Raw genomic sequence first — 13,734 nt, 5'->3', positions numbered from 1 at the left:
CTATGCTGGGTAAAAGTTTCGTGAAGGGTGGGAGCGTGATTTTAGAAGTTGCCTTTGTGGTATGCGGGGTTTAGGGGGTGGAGAATGGAAGGGAAGACCTCTGCTGTTGTCCTTGCTGCTGATTAGATTAAACGTTTTGCATTATGTTTGTATACTCGAACCTTTGTTTATTTCATATGCCTTTTAGTTTAGGCTTGCCACAAGTCTTTTCAGAATGAAATGTATTACATATACATGTATGTTAATGTTGTGTTCTTCTAGTGACACTCTGCCTATACTATCCTTTTCATATGTTGCCTGTTATTTATTTGATTGGAAACTTATCCTTAGGGATATGAAAAAAACCTTGGGTAAATACATGTGGATTTGGCAGTAAGATATAGAAGGTTGACTATGTTTGGGATTTATGGATGAATTACCTTTCTAAACAGACACTGCAAGTAAAAATTCATTATCTTGAATGTAATGGTTTATCTTGTTCTCTGCAGGAGAGAGTGCAAATCAGAAGATGCTACTTCCAAGATCTCTGAATCTGACCCTGAAGAATTATCAGATGAAGCAAGTGCTGACACTTTCTATGGCACTTCTCCCCCTAGTACACCTCGCCAGATGAAACGTATGTCAACAAAGCATCAGAAAAATAACGTCGGCAGGCCTGCCGGCCGCTCCACTTTGAAAGGTAGGTGTGGTGTCTTGGTTTTTTCCTTAAATGATCATAGTCGTAGCAGTAGCCTGTTGTTACCTGGTGGAGGGGTTGTACAGAAGATGCAGCCAGGTACTGAGGTACAGTGAAAGAACGGGAGGCAGCTGTTGTGAATTCCAACAAGGGAAAACTCCTGCATATTAGAAGAAAAATTTTGCTATGAGAATACTTAAACAATGAGCAGTTTGCCAGAGCGATTGTTGGATTGTGGAATCTCCATCTTGGGAGATTTGTAAAACAAAACTGGTTAAGATCATGAGCAGGCTAAACTAGTTTTGAAATAAACCCAGCTTTGAGCAGAAAGTTTGAAAAAATTGCTTTCAGAAGTATTTTTCAATCCTTTTTTTTCTGCGATTCTGTGATCTCTAGTAATGGTATAGTTGCTTTGTTGCCCAAGTTTCATGTTCTGAAGCACTTCACAGGCTGTTTATTGGAAAGTACAGTTTTCAGTGATTAATCTTCAGTGTCACTGAAGCACTTAGAGTGTAGTTTTTCCTGCTTGCTTCTGGTGCTTCAGTATAGAGGTAACGGGGAGAAAACCCAAAAGATACTTGATAGGCATTCTTCTCCTAAAGGTACTATGTAATGGTGTCTAATAATAAAATCTTTTAGCTTAAAGTGATTTTTTTTTTTTGGTTGAGATTGAATTGGTGCGAAAAAGCCATTTAAGATTGTATGTTCAGTGTTTTCATACAGAATACAACTAGGTTCTTGTGTGGGTTTTTGTTGTTTGTTTGTTTAATATATTTTTAAACAATTAACAAACAATGTCAGAGGATTATTTGCCATAGTTATGACAGCTTGACTATTGCCGGTTTATGTTCTGGAAGCAATTTTTAGAATTGCGTCATGTGGAACAAGGAAATGTTAGAGTACATAGCAAGGATGACATTTTTGAGGTAAAATGTAGGGAAGAAAAAGGTAAATTGTTTAGGGCGAATAAGGGAATATAGTCAAATCTTTGGTTGTGTAGGGCTGTGTAATGCAAGTTAATAATAAAGGAAGGGCCAATACAAACATTTTCCAAAGCTTCTGTTTCCCTTTCACTTCATACAACCTCCAAATAACGTCACTGAAGAGAACATTCACCAAAATACCTCTTCCTTATATGAAATTACAGAGAAATCTTGTTACTCTTGCCAGTTAACTGTAGGCATTGGAATTATTAAGCCTCTTAAACTTTGCTAAAAGGCGCATTTAAAATCCAGTAAAATTTTTCTATTGCAACATTAACTCTATTTATTTTAACCCTATATATAGTGGTTATGTAAACTTTTCCTGCTTTTGGTGATTTTGTTGTTGTTGTTTCATTCTGTGCTTTAAAAAAGAGTTCTAAACATGGACATTGTGATACTAAAGAAACATAACGCATTATATTTCATTGTTAGCCTTTGCTTCTGAGAAAATATGGAAGATTGATACCTTTTTGGGAAATAAGGAGTTGTTGTTTATCCCTGCTTGTAGATTTCGAGTTTTTGGAGCAAGGTCTTTTCTATTTGCCTATGTGTACCATCTCATAACAGTTATTTTGTATTATGAAAATAAGCCACCTCAAAACCTTGTGGAGTAGTTTGTTGACCTTGAATGTGTACGCATATGCTCTTATTGAGCTTGAATGGGTATACTTCAGTAAGAGAATTCATTCAGGGGTTAGTTTGATGCAACTAATCACTCAAAAAAGTAAATTTGAAATAACTTTTCAGATGTTTACAAAGAAGATTTAAGGTATCTTTTTTTAGATAACTGCAAGAATTTTGGAAATGAGGGTCTTGGCTTACTTGTGCTTCTGATACTTGGTTGTTTAATTTCTGTCACACCAAGTTTCTCATAACTTGCATTTAGTATCCAAACATAAATTGATGCAATAATCTGTTTAGTTTCTGAATTGTTTCTCCTGTAGCCCAAGACCCATGAGGTTCACATTTTTTCTAAGCTAAATGCATTTCAAAGGTGCTCGTAAGATCTGTCTCCTGAACTCCATGAATGCTTGCTTACTGACTGAAGTGTTAGCTTCTCTGTGTACTATGTAAAAGGAGTGCCTGTGTCTGCTTTTGAGTATAAAATTTTTGCAGCTTCATACTTGAAAGGGAGCCACTGTTCACCCTGCTTTCCTACCCCCATCATGTTCTTCACATGCATTTTGTCGTATTTTCTTTTAATGACCTCTTTAAGATCTCAGACTCCACCACATGCTCCCTCTCACTGACTGATAGTGGCTTAGTTGTGAAACCCCCTGCCCTTTGTAGCATTAAAAGTAATCATAACTCAAAATTTGTTAGTACAGCTGAACTTTTTTTGCAAATTAATTGAAGTCTGTATTACTATACTGGAATACAAGTAGTAATAGGAACTCATACAGTTACAGCATTTGTACTAATTTATTGCAGGACTGTCAGGTGTATTTGAATCTCTGGTGTCTATTTGATGAGAGGATTTTGAAACAATTTGTAGATTATTGTGCCTGGGCTTTGTTAAGGATGATGAACATTCAAGTATTATGTCTTTTTGGATGTCTAATAATGAGTAATTTTTAACTTGCCTTTCTTTCAATGTGTTTTGGGGATGTGGGGAATCTGAAGATAATGATAAGGGAGAATAACATGTTAAAAATACAAACTGAAGGGATCTAGAGGTTCTATCTAGAATGCAGGTTAAGAAAGTGATCTTTACATGTAATAGGATTTTAATTTATTTTGCAAGGCCACCAAAATCTTCAACATCAAAGTGCTGTTAGAAGTTGATTCATTTCTAATCTACTTAAAGTCTGTGTGGAGAGCGTGTGTGTTTCATCTCTGTCAACCTCCATTCTCAGTCTGCTTGGCTGCCAGTGCAGAGTGCCCCTTCCTGCTGTTTGCCTGGCCTAGCTCTTTGGGCTATGGCCTCCTTGCAGCTGTGCCAGCTGCGGTCAGTGAAAATAGACTAAGTATTCAACCATCATTCTGAAAGTCTTTTCTGTGCTTGAGTGAGCAGAGGCCCTGTGACCATGGAGCTTGTTGTGTTCCAGCTGCTGATCAGCTGGAACTACTATTCTTTAGTAGTCTGCATACAGGTTCTTCCCGTCAGCCTGCCACCACTTCTGAGAGAGAGAGGACCACTCTTTTCATGCCAAGTAGTTCCTCCTATTCTGATCTGCAAAGCCTAGACTGAAGTGCTTTTCTTAGTTCTACAGAAAAGTGACAAGGTCTGCTGCTCCTGAGGAAAGAACAGGAAGAGAGGAGGAGATTGCACCTTTAGACAGGAAAGAGCTGTTGTCCATAGTAAGGAAGAAAACAAGTGTGTGTTGTGACAGTGGGGAGGCAGGCTCAAGGTGCTAAGGCAGTGTATTAAGATTACAGAGGGGTTCACAGAACTAAGATCAACCTCCCCAAGAGGCAGGATTGGTGTGTTCAAGCAAAATTTCAAAATCTTTATGTGCTCCAGCTTTTATGAAATTGCATGTGCAGTGGAGTCTCTTTAATTCTGTTTGACTTTGATACTGTAATAATGCTTTGTTGCATTTTGAGTTTCTGTTTCGGAGGTTGTGTGACAAATGTATGGAAGATGAACTTGGAAACCGTTCTTTTCCTTTTGATCATACTCAGTTCTCAGTAGATGGTATAATCAAGATGAGAATTCTCCGAGGTTCTTTCTACAAAAGAGGCAAAGCGAGAGAAGAAGAAAAGATCCTTTGGTTTAGGGTATAGTAGTGGTAACTTATAATAAGACTACATTTTGCTTCTATCCATGCCAATTTTATTTTATTGATATTAAACATTTTTATGCTCAACCTAAGAAAAATGATTGGTAACTGAATTGAAAAATGCTTTTTCTTGTTGCTACAGTCACATTCTTCTTCCTTTGGTTACAGAAAAGATGAGTATGCCAGCTCAGTCTTTGCATAAAGACAATGGGAAAACCATTGAGAATGTGGAGGAACACAGCTATAAGCAAGGGAAAAAGATCAGAGATGCCCTAAGGACAACAGAACGAGATCACAAGAAAAATGTGCAGTGCTCATTTATGTTAGACTCAGTTGGTGGATCTCTGCCAAAAAAACCAATTCCAGATGTTGATCTCAATAAGCCTTACCTCAGCCTTGGCTGTAGCCATGCTAAGCTTCCAGTCTCTGTGCCCATGCCAATACCCAGAACTACACGCCAGACTTCTAGGACTGACTGCCCGGCAGACCGGTTAAAATTCTTTGAAACCCTGCGGCTGTTGTTAAAACTTACCTCAGTCTCGAAGAAAAAGGACAGGGAACAAAGAGGACAGGAAAACACCTCCTCTGTCTGGTTGAACCGATCCAATGAACTGATCTGGCTGGAGCTGCAGGCTTGGCATGCTGGCCGGAGCATTAATGACCAAGACCTCTATCTCTACGCAGCCCGCCAAGCTATTCCTGATATCATCAATGAAATCCTCACCTTCAAAGTGGACTATGGAAACTTCTCCTCTGTAAAAAATGGAGCCAGTCTCAATGGTACTTCAGGAGAAGGAGTTTGCAAATCAACACGTGGAACTAGTGCTTTGGGTTACTCAAGTTACCATGAACACCTTCATCGCCAGCGGGTCTCATTTGAGCAGGTAAAGCGAATAATGGAGCTGCTGGAGTACATAGAAGCACTTTATCCATCTCTGCAGGCTCTTCAAAAGGACTATGAAAAGTATGCTGCAAAGGACTTTCAAGACAGAGTGCAGGCACTCTGTCTATGGTTAAATATTACAAAAGACTTAAACCAGAAACTAAGGATTATGGGAACTGTATTGGGCATCAAAAATCTTTCTGACATTGGCTGGCCAGTGTTTGAAATTCCTTCTCCTCGACTGTCTAAGGAAAATGATCCAGATGATGAAGATATTGATAGGGAAACAGAAGTAAAGGAATCCTCAGGAACATGCACAGAGGAGAGTGATAGTGAAGAACAAATCTCTGAGGAGAATGTTGAGGAACTTAGGCAAGCCATCAAGAACAATTTTACTAATAAGCCAAATTTTGACTTTCAGGACCGTTTTTCAAGGAGGCTTGATAGGCTTGAATCTGAGGATGACTCTAGTTCCTGGGTTATTCCGGAGTGCAGTGCTGAGGGAAGCTGCAGCCAACACTGTTTGACCTCTATTTACAGGCCGTTTGTTGATAAAGCACTGAAGCAAATGGGGTTGAGAAAACTAATTTTAAGACTGCACAAGCTAATGCATGGTTCATTGCAAAGGGCCCGTATGGCGTTGGTAAGGAGTGATCACCAGCTGGAGGTAGGTTACTAGTGTAAATGGATAACAGGAGTACCTCCTTGCTGTATTGTTTCTAACTGAAAATGTAGGAATTGGGATTTTATGAATGTTTCAGTTGCTTAGCTTAGTTGGTTTTTGGAAGACGGTGTATATTTTGATAAGGAGCCCAGTTCTCCTTCCACGGAAATGCATATGTTGTGTCACTGAATTTGTGTGAAGCCCAAGCTAGTTCTCTGTTCTTGTTTGTAATTGAAATGACATTTTTATGGTAACATCTTTGTTCGTTATATTTTCTAATGTCTAAACAAGTCAGAGAAATCACTGTGGAAAATTAAGCACAACAGTTGAATTGTGAGAAAAATCAGCAATGGAGGTGTTAATTTTTCTCATCTTCAAGACTGGATGTTTTTCTGTAAGACATTCTTTGTAAAAATGTCACTATAGTTGTGTGGTTTTTCTTGTCTACATAAATCAAGTACTGATTATGCACAAGCACATTATGCTCAAGGAGAGATGGAATAAATGAATGGACTCTCTTAACCTTGACATCTGTGAAAACAAGTCATGTTAGCATGTTACATTCTTTGGCTGGCTTTTAGTTAAATCATTATTTTTGTTTGGGTCATTTTATCTTTTTAACGAAGAATGTGTTAATAAAACCAATTTATGAATTAAGCAGTAAGTGAAGGACAGTAGTTTCATATTGTAAGATGTGGTCACTAATTCTTTCAAGGCGGAGTATTGTTTCTTAATATAAACTGTTATCTAACTTGTAGATATTTTTATGCTAGGAAGAATTAGTGGTAAGGATTACTTGCTGTCCCTGGTAAAGTGGCGCAGTGAATTCTGGGCAAAGGCATCTCTTAGCCAACATGCCCATTCTGATACTGATACCATATGTGGTCTTTGATACGTTGCTGATCTCTTAATGTTGATGGTCATGTTTGCAAAAGGAGTAAGAATTGTTTATCTCCCGTGGAGGTTATTTTTTTCAGGATTAATGAATTTATAAATATAAAGCTATTTGATTTTGAAATTTTTCACTCATACTGTTATTAGTGTAGATACTACTGTAGAAATGAAGTTATTAGTTGAATTTTTATTTATTCTCTAATTGGTTTTAGCTTGTGTTTTAGAAAATTTGCATTAGAAATACATGAAAATTTCCTTAAAGTCAAGTGCCTAAGCAAAACTTGCAGGTATCTCGTTACAGGAACCAAAAAGCACGCCCAAACCATGTACACTTAGAAAGGTCAGCTTAATATATAGGTTGAAATACATTTTAAAAAAATCGAAGTAAATTATATAGTCTGGGGGTATTGAAAATGGACTTTGAATATATTTTTGAAACTGCTAAATACCTCCAAAGTTTTGACTGCATAAGGGTTTTTAAAACAAATTAAGGAAACATGAAGTAGCTAGAGTTTTTGCTGCAGCTTCACACAGTTAAACCTTCTGGTAATGTAGTGTTGGATGACTTGTGTAAGATGTAAGGTTAATCATTTCTCCCTTCTTCTATACTCTTGTGACTACTTTGAATGTTCATTTTCAGTAATTATTACCTTTTCTTTGGAATACTACTCTCCTTTAAGAAATTACTTTGAGTAAAGGTGAATGTTATAAAATTGTAAACTTCTTTCCTGCACCAACGTTTAAAGCATGTTGTCAGAAAAGAACCCGAACAACTCTTCATCAGAGTTGTGGTACCTACTGCAGCAAAAGATGATATTATACTAGAATGGAAGAGATGGGTTTCAATTGCTTGGTCTTTGCACCTGACAATACTTGGAATGTAGTGTCTTTTTTTTTAGTGCAGTTCAGAGACAGAGTTGTTAGTAATCTGTTAATCTTTATTGTTTCTGTTGCTTCTGTAACTTGACTCTGTGTGTGTGTGTGTACTTAGACTTAAGTCTCTGGACATACTTTTGTTTCTGTTGTTACTTAAACACTGTCTAAAACACATCTAAAACGTGCCTCTGGATTCTTCCACTGTATACATTTTAACATTCATTTCATCCTAAATACGTGTAAATCTTTATACATATTGCTGGTCTTAAAAACATACATTTGATTCCTCCATAGGCTCTGAAACTTTAACAAGGCTCTAGACACTATGCAGTCCATTTTGTATAGAAGTTGTACAATTTCATTCTTGATGAAGATGGATAATATTTCTAATTTAAATTTATAAAATCAGATATTATTTTAATAGAACATATTTGAGCTCATGTACCTTGTTTGTTGTTTATTCAACTGGCCACACTTTTGGGTCTGTTTTTTTGTATGATCTCAATAAATGGTTTAGAGTTTTTCTTGGGGTTTTTATAAAAAGTATTTGAAACAATGTGCAGAAGATTAAGATTAGTCAGATTGAACAATAGAAGTTTAGGTGTCTAGTACTAAGCCCTAATGTCATTTGCTGTTATCCTTGATGTTAGAAAATGATATTACAAATTTATTGAATTTGGCTGTGTTATTTTTGCTCGTAGACTAGTTCTGTAATAGTTTTATAACAACTGAATTTCCCCAAACTATATTTGCATCACCATGAGGATTGTATTTCTTAATTTTTTTTGTTGTACTGTGGAAGTGTAGTATTTTTATGATCTGTTTGTTAATGAAAACTTTTTGTATAAAAATCTTTAGCTCTGGTGCTATTCTGGTGCTGCATATTCCTTTTAAGGAGAGTAAAAAAAAGACATTAATATTCCATCTAAGAAGATATGTTTTAAAATATGTGTTTTAATTTTCTGCTAGATTATAAGATTAAAAGGTTTTCTAAACTTCCTAGGCAGTACTTTATAATTGATCTAATTACTGGTCATGTCTTTTTCCCTTTTGTAGTGGTGTTTAAATGTGGCTGAAGAAAAACCTAGAAAATGCTGGTCATGTCTAGTATAGGAATGAAGGATATTCAGATGTCATAGTTAGCAGCTGAGAAATGAGAATAAGAATAAAACAAAGTTAATCTGAAACAAATCTCATCCTTAAATGAGATTTAATTGTGTGGTGCTATCTTCTGGAACTACACATGTTCTGTAGTCCAGCTTTTCTTTCTAAATCAAGCCTCAGTGCTTCCATGCACAGCCTTGCTTACAATGTTATCAGAAGGTGTATAGTTTAGATTTCTAGGATGTTTATTTCATATAGTCTCAATTATTTTCTCTAATTAGAAAAGTAATTTTCTTTAAATGTAATCTTAATTTAAAAAAAGTAAGTTTATTATTTAAAAAAAACCTGAAATCCCCAAAACAACAAACCAGCTTGACCTCTATATGTCGTCTTTCTTTTTTAAACAGTTTAAATTTGAAATCCACCAAAATTCAAAAGTTACTTTTTCAATACTTTAGCTTAGTTTAGCTAGTGACACTTTTTTGAATATTGCATTTATTTACAATGTGGAGTTCTATGTTAATATATGCATTATGTATTTGAAAAGGAACAAGGATATGTACCTGATCTAGCTTAGTATACGGTTGTTTCTCTAGATATCGTCATAGCAGAAACATTAAGTAAATGGTTTTTTTCATTTCCAAGGGTCCATAATTGTTTTTCCTGAGACTGATGATCCTTAAAAAAAAAAGTTAGCTTTAACAATCCCCAGTGATATAAACTTGAAACTTCTGTGGTTGACTTGCCATCTAATAGACTGTTACCTTTTAAAAACACACTTCTGTGCATGCTACTTTAAACAAATCCAAAATCCAAAAGAATTACAAGGATCTTTTTCATGATACCTATTTTTTGTTACAGTTTTCAGAATTTCCAGATCCCATGTTGTGTTCAGATTATGTGCAGTTACTAAATTTCCCACCTTGTTGCGAGCAAAAATGCAGTGCTGTATCATGGGAGGAGTTGAAATCCATGGATTTGCCATCTTTTGAACCTGCATTCTTGGTCCTCTGCCGAGTCCTGCTCAATGTTATCCATGAATGTCTCAAGCTGAGATTGGAACAAAGACCTGCTGGGGAACCATCTCTTTTGAGTATTAAACAGGTTTGCTTCAGTTGCTTTTTTAGTACATATTTCCTGTTTGAAATACTTTGTCATTTCATTATGATACGGTTGTCAGCTTAAAGAGGATTAATGTAAGAAATTGCAATATATGATTGTGTAATAATTATTGTAGATGGTCTTGTATTTCATATGGAGATCTGCTTTTTGCATAATAAATAACTGATCATATATACCTCTGATTTAGGCTTCCAAATCAAAACTGGTGATTAAAAATATTGTTAGCCAACAAAAGTAAACCGTATTGGTTCCATTTGCATCATAAGCTATATAATCTCTAGCACGTCTTCTGCCATTTGGGTTTCTTAGGCAGTATAAGCAGTTTTAAGGATCTATGTTTCTCTTTTTTTCCTTGATTTGATAATTCTTCTCTTGCGAATGTAAGGCATCTGCTAACATGCAGTAGTCACATAGTGGAAGTTAATTAAGAAGAAAAACGAAATGAAAGAAAAAAAAGTTTTTCCCCAGCATATTGTATTATTTTCTGTGGGCAGTGACCCAAGATTGTCAGTCCTGTCATTGGTTGAGAATATTGTATAAGGATTTATTTTCTGGAGGCTAAATTCTACTAAATTAATCTGATCTCCCTGCATAACCAGATCAGGGTTTTATCAGATGGTCTCCAAGGGTAAACATGTAAATAACCTCTTGGACTGATTATGATCTCACATTCCAGTCATTTGCTGATCCAAAATCCATTGCTATGTTACTTTATGGTCCCAAATAAATTTGTCCTTTCTTCCTTCTCCCCTCCTGTGCTCCCCCTTGCTCCCCCCATTGATTGAAGCCTACAATTTCAACCTTAACCGTCATAGAGTAAAACGATGCATAGCATTCTCTGTTGTTAAGCACAACTGCTCCAGAGACTGGGAGGTTGTTTCCCCCCCCGGCCCCCTCCCCCCTTAACATTTTGTGTGCTCCTTGTGGACTCCGAGTTAAGTAAAAATTACACTTTCTTCCTGGAAAACAATGTGTTTGTACCAGACTGTTTTGGTGGTGTGTGGGAACCTAGAATGCAGAGAATATTTGTGATAATCTCACATAGTATTCTATCACCTAATTCACACCATTGTAGATTCAAATTCTTCCCAGAGGTTAGGCAAATTTTCCCATGGACAAAGGTCAAAACCAGTACTGTCCAGGGGGGGTAAAACCTTTCAAAACAGGCGGAGAAATATTCTCTTCATTCTAGGTTCCCACATCAGTGGATACTGCCTTGCTGATGACATTGAAAAAATGAATTCAGCTCAGCAAATGCTTCCTGTCCCACGCGTATTTCTGAACAGGCAAAGGAGCTGTGGAGGTTGTTTCACAAATAGATCTGTTTGTTTCCTGAAGAATTATAATTCATAAAATCTTGAGCAAGCTCAAAACAGGAGTCCGGGAATCTATGTTATTCTGCAAGTTCACGGAGTATTACAGAGAAGTCTGGATTAGAGATACTCTGGTCCAGCCTTCTGGAAGCTGAGTCCTACAATTAGATTGATCCCCAAATTAGATTGTTTTATTATCATATTAGAGCATAGTCAGCAGGTTGAGGCAGGTGATCCTTCCCCTCTACTCAGCCTTAGTGAGGTGCATCAGGACTGCTGTGTCCAGTTCTGAGCTCCTCAGTATCAGAGAGATGTGCAGCTCCTGAAGTGGGTCCAGTGGAGGACAGCAAAGATGATTGGGATCTGGAACATCTCTCCTGTGAGGAAAGGCTGAAGGAATTGGGCATGTTCAGCCTTGAGAAGAGACAGCTGAGAGGGGACCTCATCAATGTCCTGCATCACACTCTGTAGCCCTCAGAAGCTGACCATCTGGAATATGATCAACCCAGCTATCTTCAGTCATGCTGCTCTCCTGGCTGCTGGGCAAGGATGCAGAACTTGCATGCAGCTCAATACAACTGGGCCATCTTAACTGCAGACATAAGATTTTTCAATTCTATCAAGTATTTTTCAGGAAGGAGAGCTGGTGCTGCAGCGCAGCTTCTGGAAGTGGCTGCTGCTTCACTTCCTTCTGTAAGATGGTCTTCTGGGTAGGCTGCTGTGCCTTGGCTTTCTCTGCATTGAGGGCCAGGGCCAGTGCTTTATTGTTGTACTTTGGTGAGACTTTATTAGTAGAGGAGTTAATTATTTTTGTTTTGATTTTGGTGCAAGTGAGGCATTCAACTTTGCAGTCCTCAAGGCACCCTCTCCCACATCTAGAGAGGTGGCAGAGACGGAAGGGCAGTTGCCAAGCATATGAAGTTTAAAAAGGGCAAGCGCCAGATTCTGCACCTGGGACAGGGCAGGCCAGGTTTTGTGTATAGACTGGGGAATGAGATGCTGGAAAGCAGTGCTGCAGAAAGGGACCTGGGGGTCCTGGTCGATGGCAAGTTGAACATGAGCCAGCAGTGCCCTGGCAGCCAGGAGAGCCAAGCAGGGATGCATCAGGCACAGCATTGCCAGCCGGGCAAGGGAGGAGATTGTCCCACTCTGCTCTGCACTGGGACAGCCTCACCTTGAGTGCTGGGGGCATTTTTGGGTGACCAAATGTAAAAATGGCATTCAGCTATTGGGGAGCATCCAAAGGAGGGCCATGAGTATGGTGAAGTGCCTTGAAGAGAAGCCATATGAGGAATGGCTGAGGTCATTTGGTCTGTTCAGCCTGGACAAGAGGAGACTGAGGGGAGATCTCATTGCAGTTACAACTTCCTCTGGAGGGGAAGAGGAGAGACAGACTGATCTCTGTGGTGACCAGTGACAGGACCCAAAGGAATGGCTCGAAGCTGAGTCAGGGGATGTTTAGATTAGATACTAGGAAAAGGTTTTTCACCCAAAGGGTTTAGCACTGGAACAGGCTCCACAGGGAGGTGGTCGCAGCACCAAACCTGACAGAGTCCAAGAAGTGTTTGGACAGTGCTCTCGGGGCCCATGGTGTGATTCTTCGGGTGTCCTGCACAGGCCCAGGAGTTTGAGTCAGTGATCCTCCTGGGTCCCTTCCAACTCAGCATATTCTATGATTCTGTCTCTATAAGTATCTGAAGGGAGGGTGCCGGGGGATAGAACCAGGCTCTGCTCAGTGGTGCCACGCAATAGGACAAGAGGCAATGGGCAGAAAATGATGCACAGGAAGTTCAGCCTGAACATGTGGAAGAACTTCTTTACTGTGTGGATGACTGAGCACTGGAACAGACTGCTTGGAGAGGGTGTGGAGTCTCCATCTGTGGTCCCTCCCAACCTTACCCTTCTGTAATTCAGGTCCTTGTTAGGTCAGATCCTGGATACTTGCAGCTAGAGAGAGACTCCTCCACTACTTTTCCAGCCAATCTGTTCCCGTATTTAATTTCATTCCTGGTAATGTGTTCTGTTCTTGTGTTTTCTTTTTGTTGTTGTTTGTTTTTTTGTTTGTTTTTTGTGTGTGTATGGGTTTTTTTAGTGTGTTTTTTTGGTTGGTTGGCTGGTTGGTTGGGTTTTTCCCCCTTGTATTAGACAGAATTTCCTTTAAGCAACTTGTGTGTGTTGCCTCAGGTGGGGTCACTGTGCATCCTTCTGAAAGGAGTGCCCTCATTTTCTCTGCAACTGCCCTCTAGGCATTGGAAATTTGTGATTTAATTCCCCTTGCATATTCTCTTTCAAGGCTGAACAAACCCAATTCCTTGAATTTTCTTCCTATGCAAGTAGCATAGCACAGTCTGGTTTTGGTAGTGATTGACCTAGTGAATCTTATTTGAGGCACTGAGACCTAGAAGTGTCTCCTGCTTTTTGGTACCATTTGAAATACATAGCAGTACTGTGTGAATGTATCAGGCATGCTAGTCTTGTTACTCAACTTTTTCAAGG

At 38.5% G+C, this 13,734-nt stretch overlaps 1 protein-coding gene across 4 annotated transcripts in view; it reads left to right on the top strand.

Annotated features, from left to right (window-relative positions):
- The window catches only part of MAP3K4 (mitogen-activated protein kinase kinase kinase 4), a 68,274-nt gene that overhangs the window by 14,570 nt on the left and 39,970 nt on the right, over positions 1–13,734 (top strand). For all 4 annotated transcript variants that reach the window (XM_048299669.1, XM_048299668.1, XM_048299666.1 and 1 more), the window contains exons 2-4: positions 489–679; positions 4,551–5,932; positions 9,665–9,907. In XM_048299669.1, coding sequence (XP_048155626.1) covers positions 489–679; positions 4,551–5,932; positions 9,665–9,907 — 1,816 coding nt within the window. The remainder of the gene's footprint in view (positions 1–488; positions 680–4,550; positions 5,933–9,664; positions 9,908–13,734) is intronic.

The sequence above is a fragment of the Corvus hawaiiensis genome, chromosome 3 (assembly GCF_020740725.1).
Source record: "Corvus hawaiiensis isolate bCorHaw1 chromosome 3, bCorHaw1.pri.cur, whole genome shotgun sequence".
Lineage (NCBI taxonomy): Eukaryota > Metazoa > Chordata > Aves > Passeriformes > Corvidae > Corvus > Corvus hawaiiensis.
This window is presented reverse-complemented; position numbering and strand designations above follow the sequence as displayed.